Below are 17,707 nucleotides of genomic sequence, written 5' to 3'. Positions count from 1 at the left end.
ATTGAAATTTTTCCATCTCTAGTCTGAGTATGTTTCTTTTCAGTCTGGTCTTTTCTTTGTTCCTTCAATGCTGCTGCTTCTTCTTTGCTCTTGTAATAATTAATAGATGATCGTAAGCATTAAGTTTTATGAATAAAATCCCCTCAGGCTTCCAGCTGTGTACCAGTATCGATTTGAACTGACATTTCGATGACATTCTCTGCCATCTTCATCAGGGTTAATGCCTGTGTGTGTCTAGTCTGGTGGTATATATACTAGACTGGATGTGCCTAGGCATTATACCTGATGAAGATGGCAAAGTTTGTCATCGAAACAGGCTAAAATTGATACCTGCACCCAGCTGGAAACCCGAGTGGGGTTTATTCGTCATATACACTAGGAAACCACTAGATCCTTTTTCAGTAAGTTGTATGCCTCATTCTTGATTTCCAAAGAACTTTTCGATCACAAAAGGATCAGGATCCAATCAGAATCAATTGTGCTTTGTTTTCTTTCTGCCCCTGCTAGTGGTTGAATCTTCTGCTGGTATTTCCCCACCAGGGAGATCATCACTCGGCTCTGTACTGTGAATCTGCTAAGGTGATATAGGAAAGGACCAAGGGCCTTTGTCGTGGATCACCCTGAACAGCTGTGTAATACAGTACTGTCTGACTTAGGGCTCCTTCTCAGGGATACACGTAGAGACAGACAACAGGAAATGCTGAAATAAGGTTTATTTTTGGAATAAAGACCATGCAAATAAGTAATGCATTTTATTATTGTATTATTGTAGATTACATCTTAAAAACTGCACATCCTCATTGTGTGGGTTACAAGAAAATAGATTGAGACACTGAGTAATGGAGGAGTCGTGAAGTAGGCTGCTATGACAAGTGCCATATTTATCTATGGTGCCTCTACTGCGCATGTTTTTATTTTTCTAATTAATACTATTTGTCTTTTCATTTTCCATGCAGGTTGTGAATCCCAAACCCCACAACCATGACGAAGAGATCGGCAGAAATAGAAATAGAAATAGATGAGGAGGAGAAACGGCATTGCACAGAGGAAAGGTTGGTTACATCCCTTGCGTCCAACAACGTGTCTTTAATCAACTACAGTACATTGAGATTTTTCTTTAACCTTACTTAGAAATTTTTTCCCCTTTAATCCCTCAAGAAAGTGGGATGTTTACTATTGGTAAATGGGGAATTTTATGACGGGTATCAGTCAATAGCAGAGTAAGTACAAATAGAAAGAAAGGCTTTTCCTGTTCTATGTAGGGTCTTGAAATGTTAGCCGTCCCCCTTCTCCATAGATGCTCCCTGGTCCAGTGAGCTCCTCCACAAGTTTTGTTTTTTTTACTTCCCTTGTTCTGACCACTTTATGAACCTCTTCCATAATTTCAGGATTGTGCTCTGATTTCATCTGCTTAATAAATTTCAAAACAAAGCACAGTATCTAGAGTTTTCAAAGAGTAGTGAAAATAACAAAAAAAAATCTAGTGAGCAGCAGTCCGTGAGTGAAAACTCCATGTTCATGAGACAGGCCAGAGGAGAATGGCCAGAATGGGTCAATCTGACAGAAAGGCAACAGTAACTGAGATAACCACGCATTAGAACATTGGTGTGCAGAAGAGCATCTTGCTCTACAACATCTCGAAACTTGAAGTGGATGGGCTACAGCAGCAGAAGACCAGAACATACAGATATGCACTCAGTGGCCACTTTATTAGGTACCTCCTATACCTAATAAATAGCCCGCTGAGCATATCTTGATGGGAAACAAATCATGAGCACTGAATGCTTCACCCTAAATTGAGTGTCTGCTTCAAAACTTGAAGGATAGCTTACACGTAGTGTTTTTTTGCTATGTGCCTGTACCTCTTGGCTTGGAGAGATCACCAGTTTAGGGGGTGTTGTAGTAGAAGCTTTGGCGAATTGCTCCATTGCATTTTGTAGCCAGGGTAGCCTGCAGAACCGTGCACCAGTGATGGAAAGCATGAATGCTTAAGTTTATAATGAAATGACAGTCGAGCATGTCTATGCACTAATAGTGGAGAGAGTGAATTCTGAAGTTTATAATGAAATAACAATCAAGCAGATTGTCATTTTGAAGTGAAGAAAGCTTAGAAGTGACTTTTTAGAGGTGTGCAAGCTGATAAGAGGCATAGTACATTGCTGGAAACTTTTTCCCAGGGCGGAAATGGCTACTATTAGATGGCGTAATTTTAAGTTGATTGGAGGGAAATCAGGGAGGGGGTGGGTGTCAGAGGTAAGTTTTTTTTACACACAGAATAGTGGGTGCATGGAATGCCCTGCCAGGGGATGCTAGAGGCAGATACATCAGGGGGGCATTTAAGAAACTCAAGATAGGCACATGGATGATAGGAGAGTGGAGGGCTATGTGAGAAAGAAGGGTTAGATTGATCTTATAGTAAGGTTGCCACAACACTGAGAGCTGTTATAAGTAAGTGAGAGAGATGGATCTACACAGAGACTTGAAGATGATGAGTTGAAACCAGTTGAGAATTATAGTAGATATAGGATCAATACTCAAGTTTTGGGAACAAATCCAGGATATGGATGTCAATTGAGTAGTTTTTTCCAAGAACTGGTAAAGGGCAAAGGGCCAAATGCTCTTTTACTTTGCTGTGATTTAATGAGCACACCAGTGACTTCTCGATGCGAACCATGTGGTTTAATGTGACGCTCCTTTGAGATATATATGTGTAAAAAAAAAAGAAAACAGGCTAATGAATTAACCAATTCTTCAATAGATTTGACCATTACCCTCCTGTTCACACCCCCCTCAGCACATCAGCCTCAGCACCTATTGCTCCCTCAGCACCAACTCCGCCCCTCCTTCCTCCTTCCCTTTCCAGTTCAACTTATGGATGAACAACACAGGCTACCACTGTTAACGTCTCCTCCTTGCCCTGCACCTACTATCCATACCTCCACGTACCAACTGCTATCGTCCCAATCTTCACCTCCCCGGCCCCCACCTTCCAGCAACTGCCCAGTCATCATGGACTCACCTTCACTACTGAGCAGGTGAGAAGGGCTCTGGAGAAACTCAGACATGGCAAAGCATTGGAACCGGACAGTATGAACCCCCAGAATCCTGAAGGAATGTGCTGAACAGCTGTGTGGAGTTCGCCAGTGTATTTTCAATTTGAGTCTCCTCTTAGAAAAGGTTCTGACTGTGTGGAAAACATCATGTGTGGTTCCAGTCCCCAAAAAGGGTCAACCAAAAGTCTTGAATGACTACCGCCCAGTGACCTTGACTTCACACATCATGAAGGCCCTACAGATGCCGGTGCTGGCTCATCTCCGACCTCTGGTCAGATCAGCCGTTGATCCCCTACATTTTGCCCAGATTGACTGTCATCTACCTGCTGAACAGGGCAGCGCTGTGAGGGTCATGTTTTTTGATTTCTCAAGTGCCTTCAATACCATTCAGTCCTCATTGCTGGGGAAAAGCTTTGTTTAATGCAGGTTGGCACTTCCATTGCATCCTGGACAATGGACTACCTGACTGGCAGACCACAGTATGTGCAGCTTCAGAGCTGTATGTCAGACATGGCTATAAGCAGCACTGAGGCCCCATAGGGGACTGTATTGGCTCTCTTCCTGTTTACCCTGTATACCTGGGACTATAGATACAACACTGAATCATGTCATCTGCAGAAATTCTCTGATGACTCCACAATAGCTGGGTGCATAAAGGGAGGATAGGAGGATGAATACAGGGCCCTAGTAGAGGACTACTTTCTGAGGAGACTGAGGTCCTTTGGAGTATGCAGGCCTCTTCTTCACATGTTCTACCAGTCTGTTGTCGCCAGTACAATCTTCTGTATGGTAGTGTGCTGAGGCAATAGCTTCAACATGGATGATGTCAACAGGCTCAATAAACTGATGATAAAGGCTGGCTCTGTTATAGGAGTCAAACTGGACACACTGGAGACTGGTAGATCAAAGGACTCTATGGAAAATCCTGGAAATTCTGGGCAATATTTCTTGTCCTCTGCATGCCACCTTGGCTGAACAGAGGAGCACTTTTAGTAATAGACTAAGTAATAGACTTTCTTTGTGATGCCCCAAAGAAAGTTATATGAGGTCATTCTTATCATTGGCCATTAGGCTCTATAATGAGTTAACCTATAGCTAGGGAAGTGATGACCCCCTCCATTTAAACTGTTTGAGGTAACTTAGTTTTTATTCTTATTTATCTTCTAGTATTTGTATAGCTGTGCACTTGTAATGCTACTGTGACACTGTAATTTCCTTTGGAATGAATGAAGTATTTATCTAAACATACATACAGACTTGGCTTCCACAGTTGCTTGTGGCAACAAATTCCATAGATTCACCACTCTCTAGTTAACGAAATTCCTCCTCATCTGCGTTCTAAAAGGACGTCCCTCTATTCTGAGGCTGTGTCCTCTGGTCTTAGACTCTCCCACCATAGGAAATATCCTCTCTACATCCACTCTATCAAGGCCTTTCACCTTCAATAGGTTTCAATGAGATCACCCCTCATTCTTCTGAATTCCATTAAATACAGGCCCAGAGCCATCAAACACTCATGACAAGCAGTTTAATCCTGGAATCATTTCCGTGAACGTCCTTTGAACCCTCTGCAGTTTCAGCACATCCTTTCTAAGATAAGGGACCCAAAACTGCTCGCATTACTCCAAGTGAGGCCTCACCAGTGCTTTATAAAGTCGCAACATTATATCCTTGCTTTTATATTCTAGTCCTAACATTGCATTTGCCTTCCACTGACTCAACCCGCAAATTGACCTTTACGGAATCCTGCACAAGGACTCCCAAGTCCCTTTTCACCTCAGTTTTTTGTATTTTCTCTCCATTTAGAAAGCAGTCAACCCTTTCATTTCTTCTCCCGAAGTGCATGACCATACACTTCCCAACACTTACTCCATCTGCCACTTCTTTGCCCATTCTCCTAATCTGTCTAGATCCTTCTGTATGTAGCCTCTCTGCTTCCTCTGACTATATTCGTAATGTTTGCAAACTTTGCAGCAACCCATTAGTTCCATCACCTGAATCATTAACATATAACGTAAAAAGAATCAGTCCCAGCACAACCCCTGTGGAACATTACTGGTCACAGGCAGCCAACCAGACAATGCTTCCTTATTCTCACTCTTTGCCTCCTGGCAGGCAGCCACTGCTTTATCCATACTAGAATCTTCCCTGTAATGTGGGCTCATAGTTTGTAAAGCAGCCTCTTATGTGGTACTTGTCAAAGGCCTTATGAAAATCTAAATACACAACATCAACAGATTTGTCAGGCAGGATTTTCAGACTGTATGACTGGTCTATCTGAATTTCTCAAGAATCAAAGATCAGCTTTATTCTCTATATACATTTACATGTATTAGGGATTTGCCATGGTACATTGCATGACATGTAACAGAAAACAATGTTCACAATTATTAAAAAAATACAAAAATAAGTTAGAGGTTAAAATATGCATAAATACCGGCATGTATTGACAATGTAAGTAACATTATAAACAGTGGTTTACAGTGCAGTCACTGATGTAATAGGTAGAGTGGTTAATCAGATTAACTATCTGGGAGAAGAAACTTTTAAGATGGTGTGATGTTGTTTGTTTTCATAGCCCTATAGTATTTTCTAGATGGGAGCTTTTGGAAAAGGCAGTTTACAGTAATGGGTGATGCCTGCAATGACTTTGTGCCGGCCAGCTTCTTTATACTTGACACATACAAGCCATTCAGTGATTTAGATAGATAGATAGATACTTTATTCATCCCCATGGGGAAATTCAACTTTTTTTCCAATGTCCCATACACTTGTTGTAGCAAAACTAATTACATACAATACTTAACTCAGTAAAAAATATGATATGCATCTAAATCACTATCTCAAAAAGCATTAATAATAGCTTTTTAAAAGTTCTTAAGTCCTGGCGGTTGAATTGTAAAGCCTAATGGCATTGGGGAGTATTGACCTCTTCATCCTGTCTGAGGAGCATTGCATCGATAGTAACCTGTCGCTGAAACTGCTTCTCTGTCTCTGGATGGTGCTATGTAGAGGATGTTCAGAATTATCCATAATTGACCGTAGCCTACTCAGCGCCCTTCGCTCAGCTACCAATGTTAAACTCTCCAGTACTTTGCCCACGACAGAGCCCGCCTTCCTTACCAGCTTATTAAGACGTGAGGCGTCCCTCTTCTTAATGCTTCCTCCCCAACACGCCACCACAAAGAAGAGGGCGCTCTCCACAACTGACCTATAGAACGTCTTCAGCATCTCACTACAGACATTGAATGACGCCAACCTTCTAAGGAAGTACAGTCGACTCTGTGCCTTCCTGCACAAGGCATCTGTGTTGGCAGTCCAGTCTAGCTTCTCGTCTAACTGTACTCCCAGATACTTGTAGGTCTTAACCTGCTCCACACATTCTCCATTAATGATCACTGGCTCCATATGAGGCCTAGATCTCCTAAAGTCCACCACCATCTCCTTGGTCTTGGTGATATTGAGACGCAGGTAGTTTGAGTTGCACCATATCACAAAGTCCTGTATCAGTTTCCTATACTCCTCCTCCTGTCCATTCCTGACACACCCCACTATGGCCGTGTCATCAGCGAACTTCTGCACATGGCAGGACTCCGAGTTATATTGGAAGTCTGATGTGTACAGGGTGAACAGGACCGGAGAGAGTACAGTTCCCTGCGGCGCTCCTGTGCTGCTGACCACCGTGTCAGACCTACAGTCTCCCAACCGCACATACTGAGGTCTATCTGTCAAGTAGTCCACTATCCAATCCACCATGTGAGAGTCTACTCCCATCTCCGTTAGTTTGTGCCTTAAGATCTTGGGCTGGATGGTGTTAAAGGCACTAGAGAAGTCAAGGAATGTAATCCTCACAGCACAACTGACCCCATCTAGGTGAGAGAGTGATTTGTGCAGCAAATACGTGATAGCATCCTCCACTCCCACCTTCTCCTTATACGCAAACTTCTCCTTAATGCAGCCAGTCAAATTTTCTGCTGTCCTGATAGCTCACTGTAGTTTTTGTATATTATGAGAAAAACTAGACAATAATGGCTGATGTGAGGATGTTCTCTATAATGGAGTTTCTCATTACTCGTTTCCCTCTTCCTGATGTTGCTGATGCAGATACCAGTGACTTGATGGTTGATGTTTGACGAATTTCATTTCTTCCATTTCACTCCTTTTCCAGCATTGCAGAGCAGACAACTATCACAACTGCGGAGTTCGTCAGCCAAGCCATTGACATCAATGAACCTGTCGGTAACCTGAAGAAAATGTTAGAACCACGCCTTCAGTGTTCCTTGGAAGCACATGAAATTTGTCTTCAAGATATCCTGGTAAGGAATTAAATCTGATGTGAGGTTGTTTGGAGAATTGACAGAATTTGGACTATGTATACTGAGTCCTTGGCTACTGAGCTCGTAGTTAAAGTATGATGTGTGTTTACAATGCAGTGCACGTTCTTTGACCCATCATCATATGATTACTATCATTTATGTAATGAGCTGCTTGAGAGAATGGCAGAGGCCGATACCATTATACAGTTACATGAATAGAAGTGGTTGAGAGTGATACGAGTCCAGAACAAGCATATGGCACTAACACAGGAAAAGCTGGAAGAACTCAGCAGGTCAGGCTGCATCATTGGAGAGAAATAAACAATTGATATTTCCATACTACTACTAACCCTCTGTGGCAAGCAACATTCCCTCTTATTTTATAGATGCACAGACCGATCATTGCTCTGAGTGGGAAATTTTTATAGGACTTGAAAACTGTGCGGCACTTCAATAAAATATCATACAAAAGAAAATTCCAGCTGCGCTGCAACAGAAGCAACGTGCGGGAACATTTAAATTACTACGTGGCCACACACAAGCATAGCTTAGAGGGAGCAGTGGTTGCAAGCTTATACTCTAGTTAAAATTGCACCTCATACTGCTCCATTACCAGAGACTGAGTGTTTGCCCTGTATACCAGGGGTTCCCAACCATTTTTATCCCATGGACCTATACTGTGGAGCAAAGAGTTTGTGGACCCCAGCTCTATATTGTCTGTACTGCTATTTTCTGTCATCATCCCTCCACCTTATCTCATACCAGCAGCTTCCTTGAAGCCGTTATATCACCTCCCTGAATTTCTCTCTCCTTTCATGCAGGGCTCCTCTTAATCTCCATCTTAGCGCCTTTGCTTGAATGAACCTGAAAGTGTGTTGTTTTTGATCACTGAATGTATTCATTCATTTGAATCTAATATGAACATCAGGCAGGTGCCTATGGATTTCCTTAATCTATTTTTTTATAAAGTCACCATTTACTTAAAAGCAAACACAATCTGATTTAATAGAGTTCCATCTTTGAAGTTTTCCTTTTAATTATCGTCCAGTTGAAACTCATCTATCTCCAGTATTGTTTCCTAGCATTGGGTAAAGCAGAAGATTAAGGTTAATCGATGCTTTTACGATTGGGTAGTGATTAGAAATGGCATTCTCTTTGTTGTTACAGAAAAGTCAAAGATGCAGTAATTGAGTTTTTCCAAGAGCCTTTGTAATGTGAATAGCTAAAGACCATTTTGTGTTTGATTGTCTGCATTTATCCTCATTAAACTTGTTACAGTGAGGGGAGACTTCAAAAGAAATCTTAGTGGGTTACTGGAGCTGAATGCTTTTCCACTGGTTTGGGAGAGGCAAAAGCTGGGTTTTTAAAGGGTCTCAGTTCGAAAAGTCAACTCTTATTCCTTTCTGTAGATTGACTGACCTGCTGAGTTCCTTCTGCAGTTAGTGTGTTATTCTGGATTTCCAGCATCTGCAGAATTTCTTGTTTTCTTCAAGGAACAGACCGCAATCAGTAAAGATCAGCAGCAGCACCACCACCATGATTTTTCTAAACACTGCTGCTCCACAAGGTTGCATCTTCAGCCCACCCCCCACCCTTTTCCCAGTACATTGATAAATATATGGCTAAGTTCTTCTTTATCTCCATCTACAAGTTTGCAGATGGCACATCTGTAGTGGTTCTGCATCTCAAATAGCAATAAGTTGGAGTATAGGAAGGAGATGGCGAGCGTAGTGATGTGATGTCATTACAACAATCTTTCCCTCAGTGTCAGCAAAATGAAAGAGTCATTGACTTCCTTTCAGAAAGGAGCGATGCACATGCTCCTGTCTACATCAATGGTGTTGAGGGTGAGAGGGTTGGGAGCTCCAACTTCCTGGGTGTGAATATCCTGTCCTGGTTGGGGTCACAGTCAAGAAAATTTACAAATGCTGTTAGTTTCTCAGGAGGCTAAAGAAATTCTGCATGTCTGTCAGATCTCTAACAATGTTTAATGATGTGCCATTGAAAGCATTCAGTCTCGATGCATTATAGCTTTGTATAGCAACTGCTTTGCCCATGACTACTGGAAACTGCAGAGTTGTGGACGCAGCTCAGCACCTCACAGAACCAGCCTCCCCTATGTGGTCTCTCTCTATACTTCTCACTGCCTCAGTAAAGAAGCAAGAATAATCAAAGAACCCACTTATCCTGTATTTTCTCTTTTCTGCCCTTTCCCATCATGTAAAAGATTCAAAAGCCTCACAATCTGCATCATTACAATCTTGCACTTACCGTCTAACTGCACTGCATTTTCTTGGTAGCTTTTACACTTCATTCTGCATTGTTATTGTTTTATCCTGTTCTCAATGCATTGTGTAATGATTTGATCTGTATATACAGTATGAAAGACTAGCTTTTCACTTTATCTTGGTGCACTTAACAATACCAAGTGACAGGCATAAAAAGATAAGTAATTGGGAGAGCATGCCAGACTGATTGGTGTAACTTTGGTGAACCCATGAACCAGCACGATGGACAGACCAGGTGGCCTCCTTCAACACTGTAAACTTGCACTCTACTAAAACCTGAAGATGCACTTTCTTCAAGCTTATCTGATTATTGCGGGGGGAATGACTGATTATTGGGAAGATAACAAAAAAGGCAATATGCCAAGAAAAAATGAGGTACGAAAATAAACTAGCCAAGAATATAAAGGAGGATAGTAAAAGCTTCTTTAGGTATGTGAATAGCAAAAAAATAGTTAAGACCAAAATTGGGCCATTGAAGACAGAAACGGGTGAATTTATTATGGGGAACAAGGAAATGGCAGATGAGTTGAACAGGTACTTTGGATCTGTCTTCACTAGGGAAGACACAAACAATCTCCCAGATGTAATAGTGGCCAAAGGAACTAGGGTAAAGGATGAACTGAAGGAAATTTATATTAGGCAAGAAACGGTGTTGGATAGACTGTTCAGTCTGAAGGCCGATAAGTCCCCGGGACCTGATGGTCTGCATCCCAGGGTACTTAAAGAGGTGGCTCTAGAAATCGTGGACGCATTGGTAATCATTTTCCAATGTTCTATAGATTCAGGAACAGTTCCTGCTGATTGGAGGGTAGCTAATGTTGTCCCACTTTTCAAAAAAGGGAGAGAGAAAACAGGGAATTATAGACCAGTTAGCCTGACGTCAGTGGTGGGAAAGATGCTAGAGTCAATTATAAAAGAGGAAATTACGACACATTTGGATAGCAATAAAAGGATCAGTCCGAGTCAGCATGGATTTATGAAGGGAAAATCATGCTTGACTAATCTTCTGGAGTTTTGTGAGGATGTAACTATGAAAATGGACAAGGGAGAGCCAGTGGATGTAGTGTACCTGGACTTCCAGAAAGCTATTGATAAAGTCCCACATAGGAGATTAGTGGGCAAAATTAGGGCACATGGTATTGGGGGCAGAGTACTGACATGGATTGAAAATTGGCTGGCTGACAGGAAACAAAGAGTAGCAATTAACGGGTCCCTTTCGGAATGGCAGGCTGTGACCAGTGGGGTACCGCAAGGTTCGATGCTGGGACCGCAGCTGTTTACAATATACATTAATGATTTAGATGAAGGGATTAAAAGTAACATTAGCAAATTTGCTGATGATACAAAGCTGAGTAGCAGTATGAAATGTCAGGAGGATGTTATGAGAACGCAGGGTGACTTGGACAGATTGGGTGAGTGGGCAAATGTATGGCAGATGCAGTTTAATGTGGATAAATGTGAGGTTATCCACTTTGGTGGCAAGAACAGGAAGGCAGATTACTATCTAAATGGAGTCAAGTTAGGAAAAGGGGAAGTACAACGAGATCTAGGTGTTCTTGTACATCAGTCAATGAAAGCAAGCATACAGGTACAGCAGGCAGTGAAGAAAGCTAATGGCATGCTGGCCTTTATAACAAGAGGAATTGAGTATAGGAGTAAAGAGGTCCTTCTGCAGCTGTACAGGGCCCTGGTGAGACCCCACCTGGAGTATTGTGTGCAGCTTTGGTCTCCAAATTTGAGGAAGGACGTTCTTGCTATTGAGGGAGTGCAGCGTAGGTTCACAAGGTTAATTCCCGGAATGGCGGGACTGTCATATGTTGAAAGATTGGAGCGACTGGGCTTGTATACACTGGAATTTAGAAGGATGAGAGGGGATCTGATTGAAACATATAAGATTATTAAGGGATTGGACACGCTGGAGGCAGGGAGCATGTTCCCGCTGATGGGTGAGTCCAGAACTAGAGGCCACAGTTTAAGAATAAGGGGTAGGCCATTTAGAACAGAGATGTGGAAAAACTTCTTCACCCAGAGAGTGTTGGATATGTGGAACGCTCTGCCCCAGAAGGCAGTGGAGGCTAAGTCTCTGGACGCATTCAATAGAGAGTTAGATAGAGCTCTTATAGATAGCGGGGTCAAGGGATATGGGGAGAGGGCAGGAACGGGGTATTGATTGTGTATGATCAGCCATGATCACAGTGAATGGCGATGCTGGCTAGAAGGACCGAATGGCCTACTCCTGCTCCTACTGTCTATTGACTTTGTAGCAAAGGTAACAGTGGCTTACTTTATGTCAGGATAACAAATTACAGAAGTTAGATCCCTTTCCAGCAGAAGGGACTCTAGAGGTAGTGTAGAGAGCGTGGGATTTACCCCCATTTTGTTTATCACTCTTCAGTTTTCACTGTTGAAGCAGCACCGTGGTTCGTGAATTTGACTTGTGGATGATTTTTGCATCTGACGACTTTTCTTCTTTTGTTTGTCCGATAGCTGGATCCAAATCGCAGTTTATACGATCAGGGAGTGAAAACCGATGGTACTGTTCAGCTCAGTGTGGAAGTAGTTTCCAGACAAGGTAAGCTTGTTCTACATCACATGCTATGCTCCAGGCTCAAGCAGGCACACTTCTAGCAGGGCTGATAGAAGCCTAATCAAAAATTTACTGGCATGTTCACAGATTGAGTATTCATTTTGTTTTCTGTCTGTCTCATGACCCCATTTTCAGGAATGTGATGCAGTGAAGAGTATTATTGAGATCGTGTCTCTGCCTGCCTTTACCCCATATGAATAGAGTACTGAACAGATATTTATACAAACCAGTCTGGCTGCAGATGACTGCAGTGAATGCCGGAGATGGGGGTGGGATTGAATAGGAAACAGCTGCCGAAACACAGAGGGAGCTCAAAATTCAGTTTTCCAGCATTCCCCATACTTCCCTGCAGACCATGAGTATTTTTGATCACCATCTTTATTTTCATGTGCTATGTCCAGTAGCAGTTAGCTTCTTTGACTTAATCTCAAACTCTGTTTTGAGCTTTGCTTATTTTAATTACTTTTCACTTGCGTAGAAATGCAAGTAACATACAACACACACACAAGGATTTATGTACAGTACTATGCAATACTGCACATCTATATAGCTAGGGTGCCTCAGACTTGCACAGTACTGTATTTGTCCGTGGAGTGGAGAGTGAGTCTTTAAATCTGGTGAGAGCAAAGGTTTTTGGGAATGACGAGGGTGAAGTGCTGCAGGAAGGGTGTAGGAGACAGAGAAAGACTGCCAAGGGTGAGGGGTGGCGTGAGTACAGGCACACCCAGCCCTCAGACACCAGGCAAGATCATTCGATCAAACAATTGGTTTATTGATCATTACAGAATGCCTCTCTGGTGCTTCCTGCTCCCTCCCCTCTCCGTCCTCGTTTCCAAACCATGATTTCCCTCTCCCTGACCCTTCCCACTCTCAGTCCACAATAGAGACCCATATTAGAATCAGGTTTAAAAAATTAGTCCATATTTTAACAAAGATTACGTAGCTTTATTATTCCTTCCCAATATGGACCATCTATCTTCAGTTTCCCTTGCTAATTACTTGCCTGCTTTATTGTGTTTAAAAGCTTTTCTGTTGTTTGGCAATTGTTAATTTGTTGGTGAGGAAGTGCATCTTGTATTTTTTAAGTATTGTTACTTTTAGCAGGAGTGGAGCCGAAGCTTAACATCCTGGAGATTGTTAAGCCGGTTGAAACAGTCGAGGTGGTAATTGACCCAGATGCAACACATCATGCAGGCACTGAGACCCTTGTGGAGGAAGCACAAGTCATAACGCTGGATGGCTCAAAGCAGCTGACGGCAATCCCGGATGAGACTTCAGAACAAGTAACACGGTGGGCCGCTGCCCTTGAGGGTTATCGGAAAGAACAGGAACATCTCGGAATTCCATATGGTACAGTTTGGTGGAGAGGCTGCTCAGCCCATTTGTGTGCCAGCAATTATGCTTACAGTAACCCACTCCCCCTTCATTTTGCCTGTCTTTATGTTCTTTTGTCTCATAAGTTTCTGTATTTTCCAATATGTTCCAGTTGTTTCCCCTCAGCTTTCCTATACAGGAGCAAAATTCTTGTTGATTGTTTATTTCACTTCTTTAAAACTGTGTCACTGCTGATTAATTGGGCTTTGAAAACTCACACTTGTTCCTTGACCACATCTTATTTTCCTCATGCATAGCTCCTGTCACCACACTATTCTGAATTCTGAACAGAGAAATGCCATTTTTATACAGAATTGACTAGCAATTACGATATTGACCATTTGGTAAACTATGTTCAAATTCCCTGCAAGATCAGTCCCCATTCACAATTCACGTGAATCTGCAAGTAACAACTGATGATACTTTGAAGTTAGTAAAGCAATTGACTGAAGTAGGTGTGTGTGTTTCGCGTCCTTCTGTTACATACTTATCTCTTCTTCATGAAGCCAAAATGCTCTGGGAATCTGCCATGCAAAGAGAAGCTATTTTCTTCAAAGATTTTTTTTTGCCTGGACTCTCTGCCCTTTCTGCAATCTATTGATGCAGGGACATTGTTAACCCTTACCAGCCACAGCTTCCACAGTTGATCACAGTGAGAGACTCTGAATGTAAATGTTAATGTCTCCCATATCAATTTGAGCACTCCTAGGATGACTGATGAGGTCCCTTGCTGCATCTCAAAAACTTACCTTGCACCATTCCAAATGCAAGCCTCTATTAATAATGTACCTGTTTTCCATTCTGATACTAGTAACACATTGCCTTTTCTAAATGAGAGTAGAAACTTGAAAGTAGTATCAAATTGTGGTCCACACGAGACCTTACAGATTTAATTGAATGGGCTGTTAGCAGTCACTGCTGAGGCAGAAATAATGAGCAGCTATGTACAACACAAAATGAATTGCATCAGGGAGTCATATGCCAGCAATGAGTCATCCATTGGCAGGCGAGAAGAAATAAGTGAAAAATGCTAACTTAGTTCTATTTCTCATCTATAGATGCCTTGTCATTTTAAGAATTCATGTTGAGGGCTATAGGGCCACAGAGTCATAGAGCACTAAAGCACAGAAACAGACCCTTCAGCCCATATATGTCAAACTCAAGGCCCGCGGGCCAAATCCGGCTCGCGGTGAAATTATCTTTGGCCCGCGAGATAATATCTAATTACTATTAAAGCTGGCCCCAGTAATTGAAACGCCTATGGCGTATGATATGGCTTATGCTGAGTTTATTCAGGTACCAGGTTTTCAGGGTTTTTAGTGTTTATTCGGCAGTCTTGCTCGGCAGTCTTCTTCATAAGAAACAGAATTTGTAAAGTGAAACACTTTGTAGTTATATCAGAGACTGAGACACATGAGAGCAGGCTGAAAAAACGGAGGCAACGAAAGCTGCGTTTGCACGCGTCCGACTGATCCGGCCCGCATGAAGCTGCATTTTGCTCAATTCGGCCCGTGACCTAAAATGAGTTTGACATCCCTGCGTTCAGCCCATCTGGTCCATGCCATCCCATTATTCTGCCTAGTCCCATTAACCTGAACCCCTTCCCATCTATATACTTATCCAAACATCTCTTAAATGTTGCAGTTGAACATGCATCCACTACTTGCACTGGTGCTGGCAGCTCATTCCACACTTGCATCACCCTCTGAATGAAGAGGTTCCCCCTCAGGTTCTCCTTAAATATTTCACCTTTCACCCTTAACCTATGACCTTACAACCTCAGTGGAAAAAGCCTGCTTACATTTATCCTATCTATACCTCTCACAATTTTGTATACCTTTATCAAGGGGTATTGTAATTACCTATTGCCTGCCATGAATCTTTTATGTGTTAAGTGACAGAACAGACAAATTCGATGTTTTAACTGAAAACAATGAGATAGGATGCAGAGTACCTTCTTATTTGAACACCAAATTTTATTTAGCTAGCTTGCAACCTTTTTTTTTCAGGTTCTTGGTCCTCAAAGAACTAATAATCCAACATGGAAATGGGGCCTTTCACCCTGTCCAGTCCATGCCGACCGTCGAGAACCTATTCATTTAATTAGCAATACAGCGTAGACCAGGCCCTTTCAGCTCTTTGAGCCACCCACGACAAACCTGATTAATCTGAACCCAATCACAGGTCAATTTATAATGACCAATTAACCTACCTGTGCACTTTGGACTGTGGGCGGAAACCAGAGCACCCATGGAAAACCGGCGCTTTCCGCTGGAGAGGACATCAGGAGACTCCCTACAGAACAGTGTCAGAATTGAACTCCAAGCTCCAGAACACATGAGCTGTAATAGCATTGTGCTAACTGCTACACTACAGTAGCACCTACTAATTTAAAGTCTTCGGCACATCGATGATAGAAAAATGAAGGGCTATGTAAGTTGAGCAAGCTAGTTCTCTAGGGAGCAGGGGTTCCCGACCTGGGGGCAACAGACCCCTCGGTTAATGATGGGGGTCCATGGCGTTAAAAAAAAGATTGGGAAAAGGCTCTTGGGCAAAGGAGGGTGTGAGGCAACTTGATAGAGGAATACAAGGTAAGAGGCATAGGTCGACTAGATAGCCAGAGACTTTTTTCCATTGCAGAAATGGCTTGTAGCATACTACAGTACAGAAACAGGCCCCTCAGCCCCTCTAGTCTGTGCCAAGCTGTTATTCTGCCTGGTCCCATCAACTCACATCTGAACCATAGTCCTCCATACTCCTCTCATCCATGTACTTATCCAAACTTCTCTTAAATTTTGCAGTTGATCAACAGTTTATTACAGAATGGTGGGTGCGTGGAACCACCTGCTAGGGGTAATGGTCAAGGCAGATACATTAGGGGCACTTAAGAAACTCTTAGATATTCACATAAATGTTAGAAAACTGGAGGGTTATGTAGGAGGGCAGAATTAAGGCTGATTTATACTTGGTGCGTCGCATCAGCGCCTTAGGTATTGTGTACCCTACATCGTGCCTACGCTGTAGGGTGACATGCTGCTCTCCAGAAAAGTTACTGACACGTTGTGGCGACGCAGACCACAATAACTGATTGATCTGCCTGGTAACGTCGCATTTCCGGTTGCTTCTTCTCTGCCATTGTCTGTAGGCTGTGCGTACACCGATATGAAATACATGAACCAGACTGTCAAATCTACCTGCCGACATGCGAAAATGTTTGAAATGCATTTCCTCATCCATGTCTCTCACAAAGAAACTCAACACAGTGGCATAGAAACGCCACCGCCAACTAGCGTTTTGGCGCACACCAGCGCATGCTCGCTAACGGCGTAGAGCGACACAGAAGTGAAAATCAGGGTTACAGTGGAGCACAAATATAAATCAGCCATTATATTGGTCTTAGTTAAAAGATTGGCACATCATGAGCTGAAGGGCCTGCACTGTGCTGTAATGGTTTGTGCTTTTGTATTTCACCCAGGTGTCTTATTTTCCTACTCTAGATCCTATTCAGTGGTCAGTCGACCAAGTGTTGCACTGGGCTGTGTGGGTGATGAAGGAGTTTGCCATGATGGACGTGGATGTGAAGGAACTGACCATGTTGGGGAAAGACCTGTGTTCCCTCAGCCAGGAAGAGTTCCTGCAGCGAGTACCAAAAGGAGAGATTCTGTGGAGCCACTTGGAGTTGCTGAGGAAGTGTGAGTAAACCCCAGTGCAAAATGTACTCTTATCAAAAACCAAACTACTGGAAAAACTCAGTCGTTAAAGCAGAGTCTGTGGCAAGAAAAACTAATGAGCTGGAGTGAGAAGGGTACTAAAGCATGCTAATGGGAAACAATGAGAGGTGGTTTACCTGTGGTACCCAATAACCTACCCCAGCAACTGCCCTTCCCCACCCACCCACGCAGCACTACATACACATCACCTGGCATGCATATAATCAGTCTATGTATCTAACAGCTTTTTGTACATTGTGTTTTATAGGATTGTTTTTAATATTTTTATACTTACTGTGTTCTTTATGTTTATTGTGTTTTTTTACGCTGCATTGGATCCGGAGTAACAATCGTTCTGTTCTCCTTTACACTCATATAC

General features: G+C 42.6%; 1 protein-coding gene across 4 annotated transcripts in view; it reads left to right on the top strand.

The window, feature by feature from the left end:
* gabpa (GA binding protein transcription factor subunit alpha) overlaps nucleotides 1-17,707 on the top strand; it is an 83,581-nt gene that overhangs the window by 28,420 nt on the left and 37,454 nt on the right. For 3 of the 4 annotated variants that reach the window (XM_073044842.1, XM_073044845.1, XM_073044843.1), the window contains 5 exons: nucleotides 957-1,052; nucleotides 7,222-7,369; nucleotides 12,145-12,229; nucleotides 13,346-13,594; nucleotides 17,116-17,310. In XM_073044842.1, coding sequence (XP_072900943.1) covers nucleotides 982-1,052; nucleotides 7,222-7,369; nucleotides 12,145-12,229; nucleotides 13,346-13,594; nucleotides 17,116-17,310 — 748 coding nt within the window. In that variant the 5' untranslated portion in view covers nucleotides 957-981. The remainder of the gene's footprint in view (nucleotides 1-956; nucleotides 1,053-7,221; nucleotides 7,370-12,144; nucleotides 12,230-13,345; nucleotides 13,595-17,115; nucleotides 17,311-17,707) is intronic. The other variant, XM_073044846.1, reaches the window with a different exon arrangement.

The sequence above is a fragment of the Hemitrygon akajei genome, chromosome 5 (genome assembly GCF_048418815.1).
Source record: "Hemitrygon akajei chromosome 5, sHemAka1.3, whole genome shotgun sequence".
NCBI classification, from domain to species: Eukaryota; Metazoa; Chordata; class Chondrichthyes; order Myliobatiformes; family Dasyatidae; genus Hemitrygon; species Hemitrygon akajei.
Note: the sequence above shows the minus strand (reverse complement) of the source record. Positions and strands in the feature narration are given on the sequence as shown.